General features: G+C 33.8%; 1 protein-coding gene across 1 annotated transcript; it reads right to left on the reverse strand.

Moving 5' to 3' along the window:
* Window positions 1-42: 42 nt before the first annotated feature.
* Window positions 43-25,160, reverse strand: LOC134718347 (O-acyltransferase like protein-like). Its single transcript, XM_063580844.1, has 18 exons — window positions 24,705-25,160; window positions 20,700-20,887; window positions 19,645-19,723; window positions 18,198-18,291; window positions 16,882-17,066; window positions 14,449-14,586; window positions 13,789-13,956; window positions 11,717-11,755; window positions 10,676-10,723; window positions 10,062-10,164; window positions 9,558-9,650; window positions 8,286-8,451; window positions 6,534-6,613; window positions 5,418-5,525; window positions 4,674-4,797; window positions 3,252-3,441; window positions 2,518-2,660; window positions 43-267 (listed from the first exon to the last, which is right to left on the reverse strand). Exons 1-18 carry the CDS (start codon window positions 25,111-25,113, stop codon window positions 142-144), a joined length of 2,481 nt encoding a protein of 826 aa, XP_063436914.1. The 5' UTR covers window positions 25,114-25,160; the 3' UTR covers window positions 43-141.
* Window positions 25,161-26,076: the final 916 nt, after the last annotated feature.

A 26,076-nucleotide genomic window follows, 5' to 3' on the forward strand; every position in this document is an offset into this window, starting at 1 on the left:
TAATTTCTATCATTGTACAAAGTTATCTTAAATATATAAAGGCAGGCTTTAGATGTTTATTTTAAGAATTATTGACAAAACATACAATTTTCGTAATCATATTAATAGTTTTTCAAAACACTGTTGCTATCTGACACATTGTTATCTCTTGTTTTGTTTTCTCCTGAATATAACACTTTCAAGTCCTAACATTGGTGATTCAAACGCTAATGACGTCACGAAAGCGGCCATAAACGACAACACAATATGTCCAACAATCTCGTAAATCTGTAAAACAAAACAAACCGATGTTGTCCTATGTGTTCATTGTATACCCGATGATAACTTGATAAATATTAACACCCAGTTCAACAGTGATATAAACAACAATATCAAAATAAGTGTTATAATTACAGTGTATATATGAAAGCAATAGGATAATAGCAATTGTTACACTACGTCTGTGCATTGAACAGCAAATATTAAAGGAAATATGAAATATCTTATGTTATACATTTATCTTTTCGTTGTTTTACTTTATGACTATGGTATTGTATATTTTCCGTCGTCTGAGAATTATTTTGCCATTTTGAAGATACTTAAATTTTAATATCTTCAATTTTGCTGATCATGTCTCAAAATGTTAATGAGTCTCGACAATTAAAGCACATATTTTATGTTGTACTGTTATACCACTGTCACAGGTTTGGGGGAGGGTTGGGATCCGCTAACATGCTTAACCCCGCCACATTATGTATGTATGTGCCTGTCCCAAGTCAGGAGCCTGTAAGTCAGTTGTTGACGTTTGTTTATGTGTTACATATTTGTTCTTCGTTCTTTTTTTTATATTAATAATGCCGTTAGTTTTCTCGTGTTAATTGGTTTACATTGTCATTTCTGGGCCTTTTATAGCTGACTTTGCAGTATGGGCTTAGTTCATTGTTGAAGGCCGTACGGTGCATAACTTTAGTTGTTAATTTCTGTGTCATTTAAGTCTCTTGTGGATAGTTGTCTCATTGGCAATCATACCACATCTTCTTTTTTATATCTTGCAAAACTCATTTTCGTTTTCATTGATAAAATTGAGAAAGGAAATAGGGAATGTGTCAAAGCGACAACAACCCGACCATAGAGCAAACAACAGGCGAAGGGTCTTCAATGTAGCTAGAAACTACCGCACCGGTGGCGTCTTCATTAAGCTGGCCCCTAAACAAATATGTATACTAGTTCAACTAGAACTAAAAATCATACACGACTAATAAAGGCCAAACTTGGGACAGGCTCAAAATTGCAGCGGGGTTGAAAATATTTTTTGAGATCTCAACCCTCCCCCTATAACTCTAGCCAATGTAGAAAAAAAAACACACTAATACGCACAGTAAAACTCAGTTTAAGAGAAGTCCGAGTCCGATGTCAGAATATGAAACAAAAGAAAATAAAAAAATGCCAATAATACATTAATAACAACAGACTTCTAGCAGGTACTGACGTGCCAGCTCCAGACCTCAATCAAACTGATTGAAAGATTATGTCTTCATCATATAAATATCAGACACAATCCTTCATGTTAGGGGGTTAGTATTATACCATCATGAAATATATGAGAAGAACATAACCCGTGTCATGCCAACAACATGACTATAAATAAAGCTTTGAATTGAACAACTGTTTTTTTAATAAATGTGTTTAATTCCGCAGCAAAGACCCTATACGTGAATCAATATTAAACCCAAATTATGCAATCTTTAATGACCTGACAACAGTATTGTAACTATACCACTTCTTAATAAGTCTGTTTAAAGGTTTAGTTAGCTTTTGAGTTGAATACTGACATTTTTGTAAAGAATATTACCATAAAAGATTAGATGTGAAATACCTGAACTTATAAGATGTCAGCATGTTGAGTTATATTTACAAATAATTTCCTTATACCGATGATAAAATTTAGTAAATGTTTTGACTAGTATGTGATATCGAAAACCCTGTTGTAATAATTTTTCAGTAATACTAGTACATAAATTTATGAATACAAACAAACTCATTATAGATACTAGTAACTAGGATTAATATTCTGTACACCAGACGCGCGTTTCATCTTAAAACAAACTAATTATTGACTCTGGAATAAATAAAAGTTATACATATTGAAATGTACTATTGTATTATTTATTCATGTAGTTCTCTGTCCAGAGTGTTCTTGCATTTATATGTACTGTATTCCTGTCACTTAATGTTGTCATTTAAGCGGTGTATTGAAGCGGGAAGAGGTTAGTTAGCCATACAACCAGGTTTAACCTACCATTTTTTCTTAATATGCTCTATACCAAGTCAGGAATTTGGCATTTGTTATCAAATAGTCCGTTTCTATGTATGCTGGCGTTTCTTTTTGTAGCAAAGTTTCGTGTTCTTGTTATTCCTTTTTGTTTTCTCTAATACCGTAGTTGATATGTTTCCCTCGGTTTTGGTTTGTGACCCGGATATGTCTCCGTTAAATCGATTTAACAGCGGTATACTACTATGGCATTAAGTAATACTCACGTATTCACTATCAGACAAGTGTATGGTTTTCGTCTGTGAGTACTTCCAATGGTTGAGTATCATCATGTGGACCAAGTAAGCCATGTATGTAAGACGACTCAAGGGGATAAAGGCTTTCCATGACAAGATGGTGTTGATAAATCCTATATAACATATATATATATACCACACTAGTACAAGAATGATGTCTTGATGTATATGAGCAAGATGCGATTAGAGGAATCTATTATGCGACTGTTATATAACTGAGACGATTAGCTGGTATAAAACCAGGTTTAGTCCACCGTTTTCTTCATAAGAAAATGCCTGTTCCAAGTCAGTCGTCATCTATTCGTTTGATTTTTTTGTCTTAGATTTTGAGTTTGGCATTTGATCAGGGACATTTATATATTATATATATTTTTGTTATTTTACTTTTTATAACGCAACATAAAAGAACGTTCGTCTGAAAACTGTTCTTCTTTTCACGTTGCCCTTATATGATCTTATATGTTTCGACGGGCTGATAAAATTTTCAAAAGCCACTATGATCTCTACAATTACTTTCTAACCCGATTAATGAAAGTATGACGTTTTTTAATCACACCACATCTCCTTATTTTTATATAAGTAAGGTAATCTGTTATGTAAAAGGAACAAGCCATACCCAGGAAAATGTAAATTGTGAAGTAGTAATTTTCAAATGTAATTTAATTTCATTTCACGTAAAGAAAGTTTTCTATGCTGTACAGTACCTCCATTTCCAGTGGCACAGGCAAATATAACCCAAGAAATACAGAGGCCCCATGCTGTTCTGTGAACAGCGTTGTAAAAGGCTGCTACAGATGTTGGAAGCGGTGTTTCACTATTGATGTCATCGTATAACCCGTAAACAATGGCCATTCCAGTGCCTATAGCTGCTGACCAGATCACCAAATTCAGATACTAAAAAAAGAAAATTCATTAACAAAACTGTTACCTGCATGTTTGAAAATGTGAAGCAGTGAATAATGGTCTCTAATGTAAACTTGTCGCTCCTTTAAATAAACTTATTCTAAAAGGTTACCTATTCAACACTGTAATAAGATCATTGAATATTGTTTTTATTGGTATAAATATTGTTTTTTTTTATCTGTAAATTAAAAGCTAACTAAATATTACTAGTATGTTATATACATATGCATATTCATGGATCTACAATCTGTCGATACCTGTAACTTGGCATTGCACAAGGTCATATTTTTCTCTGGCTGTTTATGACGTCTTTACACTAAATCCATTGGATGTTGGATGTGTACGGATTGATTGTTTAGTCTTAGATGCATGATTTTTTTATTATTTATTAGTGGCTTTGAACTAGCTGTCAGATAACTGCGAGTACTCTCAGATCTGTTCATTGTGTCTTTTTGTGTCGGGATGTATAAGAACCCGGCCACGTCCACTTGTATGTTTGTCCATCTGATGAGTTAAGCCTTTGCAACTGATTTTTATAGTTCGTTCTTATGTTGTACCACTGTCCCAGGTTAGGGGGCCGGGAGGGTTGGGATCCCGCTAACATGTTTAACCCCGCCACATTATTTATGTATGTGCCTGTCCCAAGTCAGGAGCCTGTAATTCAGTGGTTGTCGTTTGTTTATGTGTTACATATTTGTTGGTTTTTTTCATTTTTATACATAAATAAGGCCATTAGTTTTCTCGTTTGAATTGTTTTACATTGTCTTATCGGGGCCTTTTATAGCTGACTATGCGGTATGGGCTTTGCTCATTGTTGAAGGCCGTACGGTGACCTATAGTTGTTAATGTCTGTGTCATTTTGGTCTTTGTGGATAGTTGTCTCATTGCCAATCATACCACATCTTCTTTTTTATATCGAAATATTTATTTGGTATTTTAAATCATGATTTATCTTACTAACTGATGAGATTCTTTCTTGTTTTCATTTTTTAACATTTTGTTAACGTCCATGTTAGATTAACTTGTATGGTGAATGTTGTGTTCGAATTGTTTTTTGCTTCATCGAACCTTGAATTAAGTGGGTTTTCAATGATAGCTTCTTTATTGTTATTAACACTGAACCAATGTTTGAAATCCAATTCAATGACTCTCTCACAAACCGTTATTCAAACTCCTTATAGATACCAAACTTGTTATTATTATATTTGAGAATGAAAACATACCCTGTTGATGTGAACTTTACAATTGGTCCTGTATAGTATGTAACCAGCATACATGCCAATCAGATAAGGTCCTATTCTACAGTAGGGTTTAACGTACAGTTTCTTCCAATGTGTAGCGTCTCCACTAAACATGAATAATTATATATTACATGGTGGAGGTCTTACCCTAATATTTCTTTATACACTATACAACATACCCTATTTATTTGAAGTCTACAGTTGGTTTTATATAGTAGATACCCAGCATACATTCCCACTAAGTAAGGACCCATTCTGCAGTATGGTTTAATGTAGATTTTTGCGAACCAATCTTTGCTATTACCTCTGAATAAAGTGTTTAAAGATATAACATCAATTTTAATTTTACCGTACATCAAATCGCAAGATATCCAAAATGAACCTTCACTGTAATTCCACAAACAATATCCATTTAAATAATTCTCCAATCTATGCATTTGGTTAATTTTAAGACTCTTTCAGACAAAAGTTATCGTGTTCAACATAAAGCTCTTAATAAAGTAAACATGTGTTATAATTAAAATCACGAGTGCAAATAAAGACGACAAATGAGAATCTTTGAGTGCAGATATTCAGTTGGTAATGATTCATAAGGCACATTGTAAATGATTTGAACTAAAGCATCTTAATTGATCATTCCTTTCATTTATTAAGAGTGTTGGCTTAACAGACACTTAGAATGTATGATTCAAAATCAAAAACAAGAACAAGAAAACCAAGACTTACGCGTCAAAATTATTGGCGGGAATATCATAATGAGTTGATATAACTCCTGTTGTTATTGTAGTGCCGACCAGGAACACCATCAAAATACCAACACCAAGTAAATGGAAGCTGGAATAGACCAATGATAAAATAATACATGCAGGAATTACAAAAAATGTTCTGTACAAGTCAGGAATATGGCAGTTGTTATCTAGAGTGCGTTTCTATGTATATTGACCTTTGTTTTTTTGTTCACATTAGTGTTTCTGTTGTTATGTTGCTTTTCTCTTATAGTTGACGTTTTCACTTCGATCTAGTTTGTTACCCGATTTTCTTCTTGAATTATGAAAATTGAACAGCGAAGTACTGTTCTTGCATTTAACACATACGAGTAGTCACTTGTAATGTTTATTGGTGTGATGTATTGTTATCATGAACTACTGTTGAATTTATCATGAAATTTGCATTTCAAGCTACTGATGTTATTTATACTATTTAATATTAATAATGGAAACACTTACTGGTATAACGGTAGAAGTATAAGTGGACTAAGGATATTAATAATGGAAACACTTACTGGTATAACGGAAGAAGTATGAGTGGACTAAGGATATTAATAATGAATACACTTACTGGTATAACGGTAGAAGTATGAGTGGACTAAGGATATTAATAATGAATACACTTACTGGTATAACGGTAGAAGTATGAGTGGACTAAGGATATTAATAATGAATACACTTACTGGTATAACGGTAGAAGTATGAGTAGACTACGGATATTAATAATGAATACACTAACTGGTATAATGGTAGTAGTATGAGTGGACTAAGGATATTAATAATGAATACACTTACTGGTATAACGGTAGAAGTATGAGTGGACTAAAGATATTAATAATGAATACACTTACTGGTATAACGGTAGAAGTATGAGTGCACTAAGGATATTAATAATGAATACACTTACTGATATAACGGTAGAAGTATGAGTGGACTAAGGATATTAATAATGAATACACTTACTGGTATAACGGTAGAAGTATGAGTGGACTAAGGATATTAATAATGAATACACTTACTGGTATAATGGTAGTAGTATGAGTGGACTAAGGATATTAATAATGAATACACTTACTGGTATAATGGAAGAAGTATGAGTGGACTGAGGATATAGAACTGCATATCGTTCGCTAAGTACCATGCAACTCCAAAACACTGCAATAAAAACCATCTTTATTTAAAAAGATTTCTATTTTTGTTTTTTTTTTCTTTTAAAAAATACATGTCGTATGCCAGTCTTTGTAGCAAAACGGATCATGTAAGTTCCAAAAATACTGTCTAGGTTAAAAAACAGAAAGTTAACTGTACTTTGTGTTAACTCTCAGATTTTAGTATTTTTGTTTTATTTTCCATTAACTACCACTAAATCGATACGATTACTATTCCTATTGACTTAATCTACTTAATTCCATCCGTCTTTGTCTGTTTCGTTAACGTGTCTCAGTTGCTTAGGTACGTTAAAAGAATTCTCCAAATTTTTTATTTGAACGCTACCGATTTAGTCTTATGTAGACGAGACGTGCGTTAAACATATCGAATTATAATCTTATTGTTACAGAAATTAACTGCTATAGGTCAACGTATGGCCTTCAACAAAGAACAAATCCAATACTGCATAGTTGGCTATAAAAGGTCGCGAAATCACAAATCTAGACCAATTCAAACGAGAAAAGTTACTTTACTTTCTTGAATCTCATAGACGTGACAACAAATGCCACTGCTGGTGGACGTTGTTTCGTCCCCGAGGGTATCACCAGCCCAGTAGTCAGCACTTCGGTGTTGGCATGAATATCAATTATATGGTCATTTTTATAAATTTTCTGTTTACAAAACTTAGAATTTTTCGAAAAACTAAGGATTTTCTTACCCCAGGAGTAGATTACCATAGCCGTATTTGGCACAACTTTTTGGAATTTTGGGTCCTCAATGCTCTTCAACTTTGTATTTATCTTTTTAACAATTTTGATATGAGCGTCACTGATGAGTCTTATGTAGACGAAACGCGCGTCTGGCGTATAAAATTGTAATCCTGGTACTTTTGATAACTATTAAAAGTTATAATGCATACCTTCTTCTTATTGTCCTCTACAAAGTTATTGATATACAGAAGATTGTACCACCATCCCTTTTCACTTACCTTCTTCTTATTGTCCTCTACAAAGTAATTGATATACAAAAGATTGTACCACCATCCCTTTTCACTTACCTTCTTCTTGTTGTCCTCTACAAAGTTATTGATTTACAGAAGAGTGTACCACCATCCCTTTTCACTTACCTTCTACTTGTTGTCTTCTACAAAGTTATTGATATACAGAAGATTGTACCACCATCCCTTTTCACTTACCTTCTTCTTATTGTCCTCTACAAAGTTATTGATATACAAAAGATTGTACCGCCATCCCTTTTCACTAACCTTCTTCTTATTGTCCTCTACAAAGTTATTGATATACAAAAGATTGTACCACCATCCCTTTTTACTTACCTTCTTCTTGTTGTCTTCTACAAAGTTATTGATATATAAAAGATTGTACCACCATCCCTTTTTACTTACCTTCTTCTTGTTGTCCTCTACAAAGTTATTGATATACAAAAGATTGTACCCCCATCCCTTTTTACTTACCTTCTTCTTATTGTCCTCTACAAAGTAATTGATATACAAAAGATTGTACCACCATCCCTTTTTACTTACCTTCTTCTTGTTGTCCTCTACAAAGTTATTGATATACAAAAGATTGTACCACCATCCCTTTTCACTTACCTTCTTCTTGTTGTCCTCTACAAAGTAATTGATATACAAAAGATTGTACCACCATCCCTTTTTACTTACCTTCTTCTTGTTGTCCTCTACAAAGTTATTGATATACAAAAGATTGTACCACCATCCCTTTTCACAACCTTTATCTATTCCAGCTGTTGGCCAGTTTGGTCCAGTCCCAGTATAGTGGAACAGGGATACAGACACCATTATTACCAACATATAAGGTGGCGTTAACCTGTAAATAATATTGACATTTAGGATATTAATACTTGCAAAACAAGAATGTGTCCACAGTAAACGGATGCCCAACTCTCATTATAATTTTCTATGTTCAATGGACCGTGAAATTGGGGTCAAAACTCTATTGCGATATATAGGAAATCAAAACTTGTGAAAAATAGATTAATGAGTACTTACACATCGTTTTAGTGTATTTTTCCTCAAAATGGACACTGAAGAAAAACTGCAAAATGAAATTATGTCAAGGCGATCTTCTGGCACAAAGCCGCACAAATTTAAAATTTTAATCCTGGTATCTATGACGAGTTTCTGTTCTTGAACTCGAAAATGAAAAAAAAATGTTTATACATATACAACTAGTAGATTCTCTTTTTAAAATGTTTGATCCATACTTCCTTCTTAAAGTGGAAAATTTCTAAAAATTCCAAAATAGCCTTGTTTTTAGGATTAAACATTTAATTTTTTTTTACCGAAAAACCTATTTTGCTTGAAAAATTGCTTTATAAAAATTGTATGGGTGTGTTTAACTTTTCGGTTAGGAATTTGCAAAAACATGTCTAACCAAAGCTTATATATAAAATTAACATGCAACTAGTCCACGAAACTAAATGAATCCACACAAGTCTACTACTTTATTTTTACCATCCCTAGGTGTAATCTGTTATTCCCATACACGATCCTCTTCTCTGTGGCTCAATATTTATACATCCTGCCATTGTGTTACTGTTTTTTTGGAATTTTTTGCATTCTTATTTTTGCTTTTGTACTTTGCCTAAAGAGTGTACTAGTATATTATTTATTTTTTCTCTGTTGAAATAATTATTTGTTTTAATAATGATAACGAATATTAAACTATATTGACTGCTGTACCCTAATTTTTGACAGTTTTACCTACTAAGTTTGGGTTTTTTGTTTGCTCCCACATTGCTGTCAATACAATTGTATGCGACCGTCATACTAGCAACGTTTAGCTAGCTATAAAACCAGGTATCCGTCGGTTTTGGTTTGTGACACGGATTTGTTTCAGTTAAAACGATTTATAATTATTGAACAGTGGTATACTATTATTGCCCTTTATTTACGTTAACATTGGTAACTCACCTCCAAAATCTATGAAAATAAAACATGAACCACTTTAGACGCCCTTTGTTTTTATCCAGTTCTTTCATCACCAAATATGTCAATAAAAGTCCACTACAATATGAATAAACATCATCATGCAGCGATTGTTAAGATAAAGCTTTAAAAATACTCATTCTAATTGTATGTTATATTTGAAGATAGACATTTATTTCATTTTACAATTTAGAGCTATGATTACGCAGTAAAATTTTACACTGTTGCTTCCAGTTATATGACTTTGCATGGGGATAAAAATATCGCAACAAAAACCAACAACAAAAAACAACAGAGGGTTCTTTTTAGCGCAATATTAAACACAACCTGTTTATGCTGTGCTTGTGTAAATATCAATAGTTGTTAACATGCACCTTCTATTTTCATTGTAACAACCAAATACAAAACCTTTAGCAGCCTCGATTTAACACTTTTCCTAGCACGATAAGCGTATATTCTACTTCTTTTTTATAAGTTCTGTATATTTACCTCAAAGTGAAAAAGGAATCAACGGACACATATGCATTACAAACGGCCATAAATGTCCATCGTTTGAGCATGCGTGGCATAAATTCTGCAACATTATCTGAAATGAAAATTCATAACGATATGTTGTGCTATTTTTGTCATTATTTTGAAAGATATGAAATGAATTCGAAAATCTGTTATAAGGACATACACGGTACCAATTATAATGCGTTCATGAATACCTGAGTATTGGAAATATGAAATTTGATAATGGATATTATTCGTTATAAACGTTGCATTGCAGAATAATGGGTCTGTTTATCAGACGTTTTAAACAAAGCAGGAAATATCTTTTGCAAAAAGCAACCGAAATGGTATAAAATGTCTAATCAACATATTCTTATGAAGAGAAAATAGGTTTTAAATGTCATGACACTCTTAAAACAATTCTACAATACGACTTTCCTAGTGTTTTATGTGCCAACATATGACAGTTGTTATCCATTCATTTGATATTTTCGAGCTTTTGATATGCCATTAGGGACTTTCCGTTTTGAATTTTCCTCGGAATTCGGTATTTTTTTAGTAGTATATTTACCTGCAATGTTATTAGATGCACTGAATGCAGTCTATACCTGCAATATCATTAGGAGCACTGAATGCATGACCAGTAATTACTTTACCTACAATTTTATTAGGTGCAATGAATGCATTCTATTTACCTGCAATATTATTAGGTTCACTAGATGTAGTCTATTTACCTGCAATACAAATATGTGCATTGAATACAGTCTTTTTACCTTCAATATTATTAGGTGCACTGAATGCAATATTCCATTATTTACCTGCAGCAATATTGTTATGTGCATTGAATGCATTCTATTTACCTGCAATATTATTAGGTGCACTGATTGTATTATATTTACCTACAATATTATTAGGTGCACTGAATGTATTCTATTTACCTGCAATATTATTAGGTGCACTGAATGCATTCTATTTACCTGCAATATTATTAGGTGCACTGATTGCATTCTATTTACCTGCAATATTATTAGGTGCACTAGATGTAGTCTATTTACCTGCAATACAAATATGTGCATTGAATACAGTCTTTTTACCTTCAATATTATTAGGTGCACTGAATGCAATATTCCATTATTTACCTGCAGCAATATTGTTATGTGCATTGAATGCATTCTATTTACCTGCAATATTATTAGGTGCACTGATTGCATTCTATTTACCTGCAATATTATTAGGTGCACTGAATGTATTCTATTTACCTGCAATATTATTAGGTGCACTGAATGCATTCTATTTACCTGCAATATTATTAGGTGCACTGAATGTATTCTATTTACCTGCAATATTATTAGGTGCACTGAATGCATTCTATTTACCTGCAATATTATTAGGTGCACTGAATGTATTCTATTTACCTGCAATATTATTAGGTGCACTGATTGCATTCTATTTACCTGCAATATTATTAGGTGCACTGAATGTATTCTATTTACCTGCAATATTATTAGGTGCACTGAATGTATTCTATTTACCTGCAATATTATTAGGTGCACTGATTGCATTCTATTTACCTGCAATATTATTAGGAGCACTGATTGCATTCTATTTACCTGCAATATTATTAGGAGCACTGAATGTATTCTATTTACCTGCAATATTATTAGGAGCACTGAATGCATTATATTTACCTGCAATATTATTAGGAGCACTGAATGTATTCTATTTACCTGCAATATTATTAGGTGCACTGATTGCATTCTATTTACCTGCAATATTATTAGGTGCACTGATTGCATTCTATTTACCTGCAATATTATTAGGAGCACTGATTGCATTCTATTTACCTGCAATATTATTAGGTGCACTGATTGCATTCTATTTACCTGCAATATTATTAGGAGCACTGATTGCATTCTATTTACCTGCAATATTATTAGGAGCACTGAATGCATTCTATTTACCTGCAATATTATTAGGAGCACTGAATGTATTCTATTTACCTGCAATATTATTAGGTGCACTGAATGCATTCTATTTACCTGCAATATTATTAGGTGCACTGATTGCATTCTATTTACCTGCAATATTGTTAGGTGCACTGATTGCATTCTATTTACCTGCAATATTATTAGGAGCACTGATTGCATTCTATTTACCTGCAATATTATTAGGTGCACTGATTGCATTCTATTTACCTGCAATATTATTAGGTGCACTGAATGTATTCTATTTACCTGCAATATTATTAGGTGCACTGATTGCATTCTATTTACCTGCAATATTATTAGGTGCACTGATTGCATTCTATTTACCTGCAATATTATTAGGTGCACTGATTGCATTCTATTTACCTGCAATATTATTAGGTGCACTGAATGTATTCTATTTACCTGCATATTATTAGGAGCACTGATTGCATTCTATTTACCTGCAATATTATTAGGAGCACTGATTGCATTCTATTTACCTGCAATATTATTAGGTGCACTGATTGCATTCTATTTACCTGCAATATTATTAGGTGCACTGAATGTATTCTATTTACCTGCAATATTATTAGGAGCACTGATTGCATTCTATTTACCTGCAATATTATTAGGTGCACTGATTGCATTCTATTTACCTGCAATATTATTAGGTGCACTGAATGTATTCTATTTACCTGCAATATTATTAGGTGCACTGATTGCATTCTATTTACCTGCAATATTATTAGGTGCATTGATTGCATTCTATTTACCTGCAATATTATTAGGTGCACTGATTGCATTCTATTTACCTGCAATATTATTAGGTGCACTGAATGTATTCTATTTACCTGCAATATTATTATTATTAGGAGCACTGATTGCATTCTATTTACCTGCAATATTATTAGGTGCACTGATTGCATTCTATTTACCTGCAATATTATTAGGTGCACTGATTGCATTCTATTTACCTGCAATATTATTAGGTGCACTGAATGTATTCTATTTACCTGCAATATTATTAGGAGCACTGATTGCATTCTATTTACCTGCAATATTATTAGGTGCACTGATTGCATTCTATTTACCTGCAATATTATTAGGAGCACTGATTGCATTCTATTTACCTGCAATATTATTAGGTGCACTGATTGCATTCTATTTACCTGCAATATTATTAGGTGCACTGATTGCATTCTATTTACCTGCAATATTATTAGGAGCACTGATTGCATTCTATTTACCTGCAATATTATTAGGTGCACTGATTGCATTCTATTTACCTGCAATATTATTAGGTGCACTGATTGCATTCTATTTACCTGCAATATTATTAGGAGCACTGATTGCATTCTATTTACCTGCAATATTATTAGGTGCACTGATTGCATTCTATTTACCTGCAATATTATTAGGAGCACTGATTGCATTCTATTTACCTGCAATATTATTAGGAGCACTGATTGCATTCTATTTACCTGCAATATTATTAGGTGCACTGAATGCATTCTATTTACCTGCAATATTATTAGGTGCACTGATTGCATTCTATTTACCTGCAATATTATTAGGAGCACTGATTGTATTCTATTTACCTGCAATATTATTAGGAGCACTGATTGCATTCTATTTACCTGCAATATTATTAGGAGCACTGATTGCATTCTATTTACCTGCAATATTATTAGGAGCACTGATTGCATTATATTTACCTGCAATATTATTAGGAGCACTGATTGCATTCTATTTACCTGCAATATTATTAGGTGCACTGAATGCGTGACCAATGATGACCCACGTCATAGACAGGAATCGGATTCCATTTATACATGTAATTACTCCTTTTCCTTGCTTTGTATCGAGAATTTTTGAACCATTTGTATACATTGAGAAGGATAACAGCAGCTTCCCTGGAATACCTGTAAAAAGAAGTGATTTTTAGAACCAGTAGAGTACATTGAGAAGGATAACAACAACTTCCCTAGAATACCTGTAAAAAGAAGTGATTTTTAGAACCAGTAGAGTACATTGAGAAGGACAACAACAGCTTCCCTGGAATACCTGTAAAAAGAAGTGATTTTTAGAACCAGTAGAGTACACTGAGAATGATTACAACATCTTCCCTGGAATACCTGTAAAAAGAAGTGATTTTTAGAACCAGTAGAGTACACTGAGAAGAGAACAACAGCTTCCCTGGAATACCTGTAAAAAGGAGTGATTTTTAGAACCAGTAAGGTACACTGAGAAGGATAACAACAGCTTCCCTGGAATACCTGTAAAAAGAAGTGAGTTAGAACCAGTAGAGTACACTGAGACGAATAACAAGTTTCCCTGGAATACCTGTAAAAAGAAGTGATTTTTAGAACCGGTAGAGTACACTGAGACGAAAAACAACAGCTTCCCTGGAATACCTGTAAAAAGAAGTGATTTTTCAAACCAGTAGAGTACACTGAGAAGAGAACAACAGCTTCCCTGGAATACCTGTAAAAAGGAGTGATTTTTAGAACCAGTAGAGTACATTGAGAATGATAACATCTTCCCTGGAATACCTGTAAAAAGAAGTGATTTATAGAACCAGTAGAGTACACTGAGACGAATAACAACAGTTTCCCTGGAATACCTGTAAAAAGAAGTGATTTTTAGAACCAGTAGAGTACACTGAGACGAATAACAACAGTTTCCCTGGAATACCTGTAAAAAGAAGTGATTTTTAGAACCAGTAGAGTACAATGAGACGAATAACAAGTTTCCCTGGAATACCTGTAAAAAGAAGTGATTTTTAAAACCAGTAGAGTACACTAAATAGAGAACAACAGCTTCCCTGGAATACCTGTAAAAAGGAGTGATTTTTAGAACCAGTAGAGTACATTGAGAAGGATAACAACAGCTTCCCTGGAATACCTAAACATATGCTAAGTATGTTGTAATAGAGATTTCCAATAAAATGACTTTACTCGACATAACCGACCTAACTCAGCGTATTTCGTCCTACTGCATTGAAGCGTGACGGAGGGGAGCATACACTGCATGCATGTTTTGCTATTTGAACACGAATTGTTGCTGGAATATACCTTCAGTAAAATTCAACAACAACTGTTTTTTTTTTACTCTTTAAATATTTTGTCATTAAACTTTGAATGACTTTATAGACATAAATACTATAATAGAAAAAGGAAATTAGCAACATGTAATCAAACACACCCACCATTTTTTGTCATTTTACTTGACCCATATTTTAGTTCTTCTCACATTATGAATTTTAAAAACTACCGAGACAACAATTAGCATACAAATATTAAAATAACAAATTCCGAAGCGAGAAGGTTGCCTTTTTATTGTTTTTAATAGATTTAATGTTTAGCACACCCGAATGTAAAAGGTGTACTCGACTTTTAAAACAAAATAATATTTTTCTATAATTTAATTGAAGATAATTTCATGTAGGCAGAAATTCATATCAATTATCTATTTTTCAAAAGTACTTTTTCGTCTTTGACTTTACCAAATTATGGGGCGAGGTTTTTGTTTAAGTATACCTAAACTCATTGTCATTATCAAAACCATGAAAGACAACTCCTATGAATCGTATGATAGGTACAGATACGTTTATATACGTGGTCTTATGACAGTGAAGTGTAGGCGGAAATCTCAATAATCACGTGATATATACAAATCATGATTTCTTTCGTTTTTCATCATCTTAGAAATATTTTATATTGATAAAATTTATTATGAATGGGTGTCATAGTTAAGGAATACTTAGTTAAAACTTGAGTAACGCATTTAACAAAATTAATTGGTTAGCAACAACCGGTCCCGTTACGTGCGTACGTCGAGTTAGGTACGTATGTCATTTTATTGGAAATCTCTAATAAGAAAATGTCAAAGATATTTTTTTTAAATAGAAATATTTTTTGATATAATATTTTGAGTATTTCTGTTTCCATTTAACTTCAAAAAGTGACCAACGATATGTTTAAAGAATTAAAAGTTCTTACATCCGAACACTGAAATACTTGTTAATTCAACTCCAGAAAAAAAACCACATTTATTTATTTCATCAATGATCTAATCAGATAAATCAATCTAAAACACAATCTACCGTAAAATGAACTCTTAAAGGAGCGAGACCGAGTCCATCGGTAGGGTGAACGCACTCTACCGTGTATGTATCTCCTCTTAAAGAAGCGAGTCCAAGTTCATCGGTAGGGTGAACGAACTCTACCGTGTATGTATCTCCTCTTAAAGAAGCGAGTCCAAGTTCATCGGTAGGGTGAACGAACTCTGCCGTGTATGTATCTCCTCTTAAAGAAGCGAGTCCAAGTTCATCGGTAGGGTGAACGAACTCTGCCGTGTATGTATCTCCTCTTAAAGAAGCGAGTCCAAGTTCATCGGTAGGGTGAACGAACTCTGTCGTGTATGCATCTCACGCAATACGAACCCAGGGTGAACGAACTCTGTCGTGTATAGACTCCCGCAATACGAACCCATAACAATTGTTTTAAAATAATGATGTATACATGTATATACTTAAATAAATATACATATGAGGACGAAGTTCTCAATAACAGTAAGATATGTCATGAAGTAAAAAATCAATATAAAAATCCCTAATCTATCAAATTAAATTAAATAACTTTATTAACTTTTGTATTTGCGCATTTACCTGTTCCTATTCTGCCATGTTCTAATGTATAAGAGTTCTCGCAAATTGGTAAATATGATTACCATATAATGAAAATATCAAAATGAAAATAAAAATCATTATACGGACTTCGTCTTATTTCACAGTTAACACATGACTTATAATATAGTGGAGAACCTTATTATTTATTTTGTAATACCTGGCTGATATTCTTTGACACGTGATTTTGTGTTTTCAATCAATTGCTGTTTTTCACTTGCTTCGATTGCGATCTCCTCACTTGAGGTGATTTCTTCTATCCGTCGCCATTTTGGCCATTGTATAACAATGAGGTCATATCCAGTTCCGCTTAGCATGGCGGCGATAAATAGTCCAATCACTACCCTGTAAATCATTTGTCTCAATTATCAAATCATCAATGTACAAACTTCAAATGAATCTTAATTAAAATTCGAAATACTTTGGTCGTTCCTAAAATATATATAAATGAACCTCTTTAAGGTCAACAAATAATCAGTCTTGGTTTCTCTTTATTTTAATTGGAAGTTTGATCTTTTGGGGTTCTTGTGTAATATGAGGGTATTTTTCTGCGAATACTAGTTTGCGTAAATAAGTATATGGAATTTGTCAAAGTCTTGTTTGAAAGCTCTTATTCATGATTTTAATTATTTATACAATCAATATCAGTTGTTGCATTAAAATACAACAAGAATGTGTCCACAGTACACGGATGCCCCACTCGCACTATCATTTTCTATGTTTACTGGACCGTGAATATGGAATAAATTCTCTTATTTGGCATTACAATTAGAATGATCTTATCAAAGGGAACATGTATACTAAGTTTCAAGTTGATTGGACTTCAACTTCATCAAAAACTACCTTGACCAAAAACTTTAACCTAAAGTGTAACAGACGGACGAACGAACAGACGGACGGACGGACGGACAAACGACCGGACGAACGACCGGACGAACGACCGGACGAACGAACGGACGAACGGACGCACAGACCAGAAAACATAATGCCCCTCTACTATCGTTGGTGGGGCATAAAAACAATAAAGTAGACCGCTTTTAGGGGGGAAACAACACATACTGCTCCGAGGTAAAATCAATGCATTGAAATTAAATGTCACAATTCAAATGAACCATACAGATGCCATTTATGACTTTGTATTATATAAGCTGAAAGCTACACTCTCCCATTAATATAGATGACCTAAGCTTTAAATTGTTTGTTGAACAGTTGTTGTTCATGCGTTAGATGTGTTTTAATGTTTGATTTTGCCATTTGATTAAGGACTTTCCGTTTTGAATTCTCCCCGGAGTACAGTATTTTTGAGATTTTACTTTTTGTTCTGTTGGAGCCTTTTGGTTTAAACTCGATGATGTTTTCTGACATGGATCTGTATTTATATTTCTTTGACATTCATCGTTACTGTATTTACTGAGGAACATTATTTTAAAGTTCATGCTGAGTCATATTCTAATATAATTGTAGATTAAAACTTACAGTACTATTTCAGCCCGTGTATCGTATGGTATGTCTGTTTCTACGCAGGTCTGTATACTGGCTGTCAATTCGGTTGATACATTCTCATATAAAACTGTATAACACGAGCAATCGTTAAACATTTTCAAAAGAAGATATATTTGTACACCTTAGTTTTCATATGGTAATACTTATGGTTATTTTCAACTAACCGTCAGAAGTTTTTATTCGCCAATGCTTTGGAATTATATTTTTGTCATACTTATCTTAACCTATTTATCAGGAATTTGTAAAATACGAGAGCCGTGGTGTTGTGGTTAGTGCATCGGACTACTAACACTTGGTTCCTGGTTCGATTCCCGTTTGGGATGAAAATTTCAGGAACTCAATTTTCGGCTCTCCCTTGACACCATTTGCGAGTATGGTCTTGAGGAAACGATGATAGTCCGTCGGAAGGGGACGATAAATCGACGAATCGTGTTAAGAGAGAGCCATATCTCTTGCACGTTAAAGACACATTTGTAGATTTCGAAAAAGTGTAGGCTAATGCTACTACAAGGCAGCACTCGCACCCGCAAAGTGGAAAGGGATAAATATAAATTTTTAAAATAAGACAAAAAGTCCTTCAATATACTAAAATCCTAGACTAAATAAAGGCAACAGTATTATACCGCTGTTCAAAACTCATAAATCCATGGGCAAAAAACAAAATCGGGGTAACAAACTAAAACCGAGGGAAACGCATTAAATATAAGAGGAGAACAACGACATAACACCGAAACGTAACACAATTTGTTTCCCAATCCACTATGAATAACTATGTTTAAACTAAAATACGAATGTGTGTGTTATATAAAATACAAAGTTCCAGCAGAATACTACAAGGTCAAAACCTCAAATCTAGTATCCTTTAAAAACTATAGTGGGTTCAGTACAAAAGAAAGGAATATGGCAGTTGCTTTTCTATTCGTTGATGTGTTTGAGCTATTGATTTGCCACTTGATAAGGAACTTTCCATTTTCAATATCCCTCGGAGTTTGGTATTTATAAAATTTTATTATGTTTTTTGTTTAGTAAAAGATGTTAACTAGCGTCTTTGGGAACACCTAAAATATTGAGGTGAAATATAAACTGCTAGCTGACCAATAAATGTCTGAATAGTAGAAGATATGTCGTCGTTTTGTTTTAGAAAGGGGAGTTGTCGCTCGCTGGTCGAATAATGTGTTTGGATTCTCCGTTTTGATATATGTGTGTGTGTGTATTTCACTTTTTTTTTTTAAAGATAACAGATACAATGAATATGAGATAATAAGTGTTTCCAAACAATCAAAATAAGAAGGCGAAGTCAGTTTTCGAGTATGACTAAAGACATGCATGTGTAAAAAAATTATTTTGTGTTGCCCTTATTTTAAGGGTATTTATTCGAAGTTAACTTGATATTATTTTAGTGGTGAATATAACGTCTTACATTTGCGAAGCAGATTTTGTACGTCCTTCTTCGAACAACTGTCAGGCACACAAACACCAAGAGTCACTGTAGGATTGCCCTGAAATAATATATAGTAGAGGTTTGAATAAGTAGCTCCTTAATTAACTTTTTTCAGCACAAAATAAAAAGAAATGAAACACTTTTTTATCTGTATTAAACGTTAAGTTAACGTAGCAGATCTCTCCTTTATTGGACCACTAGCAAACTTATTTGGATCTAAACAACTCTTAAGACTGAACAATATGTTATCATGAAATTGAAAATGTATTGTTCCGACTTTTCAGGTGATGTAAAGACCAAAATGGCCATGAAAGGCTAAAATAGTTAGCACAGGTACCAGGACTATAATTTAATACGCCAGACGCGCGTTTCGTCTACACAAAGCTACTAAACTCACTGCAAGCAAACTGTTTAAAAAAAGTAAAATCACAAAAATACTGAACTTAGAGGAAAATCAATTCGGAAAGTCCATAATCACATTGCAAAATAAAAAAAACGCATCAAAAACGAGTAGACAAGAACTGTCATATTCCTGACTTGGTACAGGCATTTTCAAATGTAGAAAATGGGGGATCAAACCTGGTTCTATAGCGCTAACCCTCTCACTTTAATGACAGTCTCATCGAATTCCGTTATATTTACATTAATGCGTTAAAATCCTATAATACACCAGACGCGCGTTTCGTCTACATACGAATCATCAGTGATGCTCATATCAAAACTGCTAAAAAGCCGAAGAAGTGCAAAGTTGAAGAGCATTGAGGACCCAAAAAGTTGTAAGACTTCATTTACTATAGTGAACTCCACATGCTGTTTCTTCTAACAGAGAACCGTAATGTAAATTGCTTCACGGTGGTATGTTATTCTGTATTCGATTTATGCATCAACGAAATTTATACTTACGAGTATTATATTTCCGAGAAGTCCCGGTAGTGGAACACGTGCTTTGCAGTAATGATACTTATCTGTATTATATCCTTTCAGTGGAACATTTGTATTTTTTACTTATATGGGTATTATATTTTGTTACTTACGGGTATTATATTATTGAGAGGTCCTTTCAGTGGAACACGTGCTTTGCAGTATTGTGCATCAAATCTGTACTTGATGCCACTAACATTGGTGGCAACATCCTGTATAGCTAGACACTCATCAAAATCTCCGAACCAGACGATTCCTCCGCCAAGAATGTTTGCTGGTGGTTTACCAGCTGCATCTATCACTAAAAGTATAAAAGTCAACAAAGTTACCAAATTAAAGAACCTTAGTAAGCACGCTCACATACCCCACATCCCCACATTTTCATTGGAGAAATTAATTAAGTGTAATGAAAAAAAATGTATAAGTAAAAAATGAATCGTAATTTCCTGTCGATATGCACATCTACATAGTATGTCCTTATTATCTTAAAAGGTTTCATGAAATTCTGTTGTGTAGTTTCAGAGGAGTTGCGATGACAAACTGGTGCAGTAGTACATTGAAGCAAATAAGTTGAAAGGGGTGTAACTCCTAGAAAAAAAATTGAATCGTAATTTCCTGTCGATATGCACAACTACATAATATGTCCTTTTCATCTAAAAAGGTTTCGTGAAATTCTGTTGTGTGGTTTGAGAGGAGTTCGATGACAAGAAACAGGACTGACGGACGGAAGGACGGGTCAAAAACATTGTACCCTCCGCAACTTCGTTGCATGGGGTATAATAAGACTTTTCTTTTGCCAAGGATGATTGATCGGGTTGGACCCCCCTTTTTCACGATCAATGCTTTTTGATTGTGACATATGTTTGGATTCCCCCTTAATTCTTGGTAAGTATCTCACACCACCACCACTACACACACATTTAAAAAAAACCCGTTATCCACGCCTGCATGTGCTCAATACTTCCAGCTTGAAAATATGTTTCAAAATATAGAGTTCTCGAGAGGTATAACTGTTGGTCCAAACTACAATGTTTGATAGAAAACCGATACATTTTTGGTATTTTGCAATAGAAATATTAGTGAGAAAAGAATAAGTTAAACATGGAGAACTCATAAATTGTGATGGGAAAAATGATTTGGACAGCATTTACCAAGACACAAATTATTTGATGTACATCTCAACCTCAAACTTCAATGAGTCTTAAAAGTTCAGACATGAAACATTTGCACATATACACCAGGGTCTAGGTTGGTAGGGGGTACTTCATTCCTGTATTCTTTAAACTATTCTTTACTTTTTAGCATCTTATCATTCTCTTTATCTTTAAGTCTTTTTTTCTATTTCTTTATGCAAAAACGATTGTATAAATATATGCATGGGGATGACTAAGTTGAGAAAAGTGTTTGACCTTCAACTTCAATGTAAGGTTTTCTTGCCTGTAACGCTAGTAGTGGTGAGTTTTCATGTCAAGTTTCATTGTCACAAACTACAAGGGTTTTGAAATTAGAGATTGAAAATTATTTGTGATAGACAGACACACGGACGCACGGACGGACAGGTTTATTGTTGAATGCTTTGCTCAAATCGATTTAACTTAAATCTACGTTGTATAAACAGTTGCATATATAAAATATAATGTGCAGCACATCAAACATTGTATACTACAGTGTATTTAAATTTGTCATCTATAATTTCTTTTTTAACAGCGGTTGAATTCGTAAATTGGAAGGATATAATCGAAGCTTTTTTGGACTAGTAAAAAGAATATCACATGACAAGCTAGGCTGCACTATGTACGTTACAGTTTAAGTAATTCAGGATAAGCTATAATGATAAGTAATTCATGAACAGAATGGTCAAAGAGCACATGCACATTAATTAATCAACAATAAGCTAGGTGTTTAGTGCAAAAGTTTAAGTAAATAATTATTATCAATTGTTTACATTCATTCAGATTATCATTTTGATTTCAGCAGTAAATATTTATTAGATATTATATTATTATAATCATAACTATAATATTTTGTATATATATATATATAAAGCTGGTTTTATATTCTTTTTTCATATAGATGTAACGTGTAACCAGGCGTTTATATCTCAAACGTCCGTTCCAGTAAATACTTGGATCCAAGTTGTCCACAAACAATACGGTAATACTAAAAACTACAACTATCTATGTTATGCACAATGAACTAAAATATACACACTGACTCTTTGTCGAAATAAAGTAACAACAGACAAATATATATACAAATATAATTCAATAAACCAGTCTGTCCTCAAGAATGGGACGATGTGTCACTAAGAGACAGTATAGCTGGTACAGCTTGTCCTCCGAATGGGACAGTCTGCCAATACAAGACAGAGCGGTCTGGTACAACTTGTTCTCCGAGTGGGACAACCTGTCACTACCACACAGTGAGGACTGGAACAACTTGTCCTACGATTGGGACAGTCTGCCTTGTCAATCCTATCAACCTGTACGTTCACTTGTACCCAGTACAAAGTGTCTCCTGAATAGTAAAGCTCTCTTAGCGTCTTAATATTCCTAGCGTACGCTCTGTTGACTGGTGACGGCTCATCGACAGCCAACCGACAGCCTCGAATGCCGTTTCTCACTCTCTTATATACCCGTGGTTAATACCACTATTTCCTTGATAGGGGTGTTCTCTATATTTCACCCTTACGGAGCATAGAGAGTCCTTCGCGATCACCCCTATACATTTCGACCCGGCCACTAATTTTCCCGCCAAACGTCTAAATCCACACAACGCTTCTTTCTACATGAAATAAGCATATACACAACAAGATTCTCCAGATTTATAACCATAACGACCAATAAACATTACATAGATAAATGTTAAAGACGTTCTCAAAGCTACACACGTGGTTGTTTATTTACTTAAACAGCTGTTTCCTTTGATTGTTTCTGTGATGCGAAATACTTAATATTGACTGAAAGGGAATGTAGGGTCAGAAGGTAGGTCAAATTACCTATAGTCACCTGGTCATTTCTAAGGGTAAACATTTGACTGGTCTTTGAAGGTCACAATTGTGACCTTTATATCGCAAGGTCGTCTGTCTACATTCCATCTTTTTCCAGCTAACGCAGGTCAGGTTTGATCATGTCAGCTTCGGTAGTCAAACATGACTAGAGACCAACCAACAATTGTAAAAAATAAGATCTTAAAAGAAACTTCAAATTTCTCGAGTAAAGCAAATTCTTAGATGATGTTTGCTACTTTAAAGTCACTTCTGATCATAATGCGCATCACGTTTCTACATATCAATACATCCCTGACTTTCAAATGCTTGAGCGTATCTTATCAAAGTAAACACAGTTAGGCCTACTCGACAACTGGAAATGGTATAGTGTTAAGTGCATGTTATACTTTCAAAAAATACACTATCCACACTGACATGTGTCTACACTTGTATTTCAAAACCAAAATGGAAGTTTCATCGTACAACATTCCAAGTCATAAACCACGTCAGGTGTTAGCTTGTATGATCTTAATATATTTGTTCTTTGACAGAAATTACACTGTTGAAAGACTTATACGGAAATTCCAATTATTGGTTATCATACAATTGATTTTCTAAATGATCGCAACAATATGAAGCAATTTTGCACTCAATCGCTTATATTATTTAACTAACTAGAAGCTAATATTTTACAGTACAAATATGCAGAAACCTACTCAGTGAACATAAAAATTGGTACTTATATGGTTCCAAATTAGGGAAAGGTCATTTAACCTCAATTAGGCGGTGGTAGCGGGAAAGGGGATGGGGAGGGTTGTGTGTGTAATGTTGTTTTCTTTTCAATAAAAATATTTTGTTCCCCAATTTGATTTATTAGATTTTGGTCAACCAGGAGACAAATAGAAGTATTCTGAATCCATACTTTGATATAGTATAAAATATTGAAAAAATAATTGAGAAATAGCGTTGTAAAATGCAAAAACTAAAAACATTCTTTTTGCGCGAAAAATATTTTCCGACTGTGATATAAAGCCCTACCCTACCCCCCTTGAAGTTAAATGGTTGCTCCCTTATAAAACAAGAAAAAAAGTTAAATATAATATTATTATATATAATGACAGTTTCTTACTTCTTACAGCCCAGACGTCCTGTCTTGCAAGTCCTTGTTTCAATGCTTCCGAATGGTTGGCACATAGTTCGGATATTGGAAATTTCTTTGGTTTTGGCGGTTTCTTTGTGGTAGGCTTAGTAGTAGGAATGGTTGTTACGGGTATTTCTGTCACATTGTCCGCCATTACAGCAGGAATGTTTTCATTCCTAAATTCCTCCCATGGTTCGGTTTGCAACGTACGGAACATTCCGTTTATATTCGCCGCGTTTTCTACGAGTTTTGCTATTTTCGCATATTCCTTTGGTGAAGAATTAATGTATCTGACCAATCGACGCGTTTCAATGACATCTTGGATATCGTCTGCGTCACCAAGAAGAACGGTTCTTGCCAGTAAAGAAATGATCACTATAACAATAATCCCATGCATGTCCCTGTCTGACGAGCTATGTCCTAGTTATGAAACAAACAAGTGTGTATCAGTACTATCGCTTATTAAATAAATATATTATTTTGATATGAATTGTTATCAGATTCAGCTGATTTTCACCACTAGCCTCGATTATTTTCGTTTTACACTGATCACGAGACGGAACGAGTCCAAGGTATCAGGAATGCAGATATTTAATATTTTTTTTAATCTTTTTTCGTAATGGTGTTCTGTATGATATATGTATACAAGTGTGCAGATATCTAAAAGATTGAATGATGATAAATTTTGTTTAATGTAAATACACATATGATTTAAAAAAAAAAGAAGAGATGTGGCATTACAAATGAGACAACTATCCACCAATGTATACATGATTTAAATGGAAGCAGATATACGCAACCGCGGAGCCTTCGACAATGAGAAAGAGAAAAAAAATCTGTATATTATTTGTTATTATTGCAGTTTATATTCTGATTTTACCAAGTGCGACAACGAACGTTCAGCAAAGTCAAAATCCGAAACAGTGGTGACAAAATGCTACGCTACTGTACACCACTGTCATCATCCCTTTTTTAAGATCCGTGTCGTTGCGCTTAAATATTAACAAAACAAGATCATTTTGAAATTGCCAAGCTATTGAACATTACACAATAATATATTTGATAACAATGAAGTATACAGCAAGAAATTCAGCCAAGGATTTGGAACATTTTTGGGGTGCAGTAACACAACGCATACTACCCCATTACTTACGTGGAGAAATAGAAAGATAATAGCCAAAGTGACAAGTACATTGTAACTGCCGCGGTCTGTGCTTTTTTGTCTTTCCTTTTCCCGCTTTATATCGATCAGATTGTCTATAAAAAGAAGAAGGTGTAGTATAAGACAACTCTACACACGGGACACAGAATTAACAACTATGGGTCACCGTACGACCTTCAACAATGAGCAAAGCCCTTA

This window comes from Mytilus trossulus, chromosome 5 (assembly GCF_036588685.1).
Source record: "Mytilus trossulus isolate FHL-02 chromosome 5, PNRI_Mtr1.1.1.hap1, whole genome shotgun sequence".
NCBI lineage: Eukaryota > Metazoa > Mollusca > Bivalvia > Mytilida > Mytilidae > Mytilus > Mytilus trossulus.

What these genes read in the sequence shown, in the direction of transcription:
- LOC134718347 (XM_063580844.1), bottom strand. Translation starts at nt 25,113, where the DNA reads ATGCATGGGATTATTGTTATAGTGATCATTTCTTTACTGGCAAGAACC. An exon ending in ACACGGGCTGAAATAGTACT is followed by an intron (nt 17,067 to 18,197) that starts GTAAGTTTTAAT and finishes AATGATTTACAG; the next exon opens with GGTAGTGATTGGACTATTTA. An exon ending in TGCTCCTAATGATATTGCAG is followed by an intron (nt 10,165 to 10,675) that starts GTATAGACTGCA and finishes TATGAATTTTCA; the next exon opens with TTTCAGATAATGTTGCAGAA.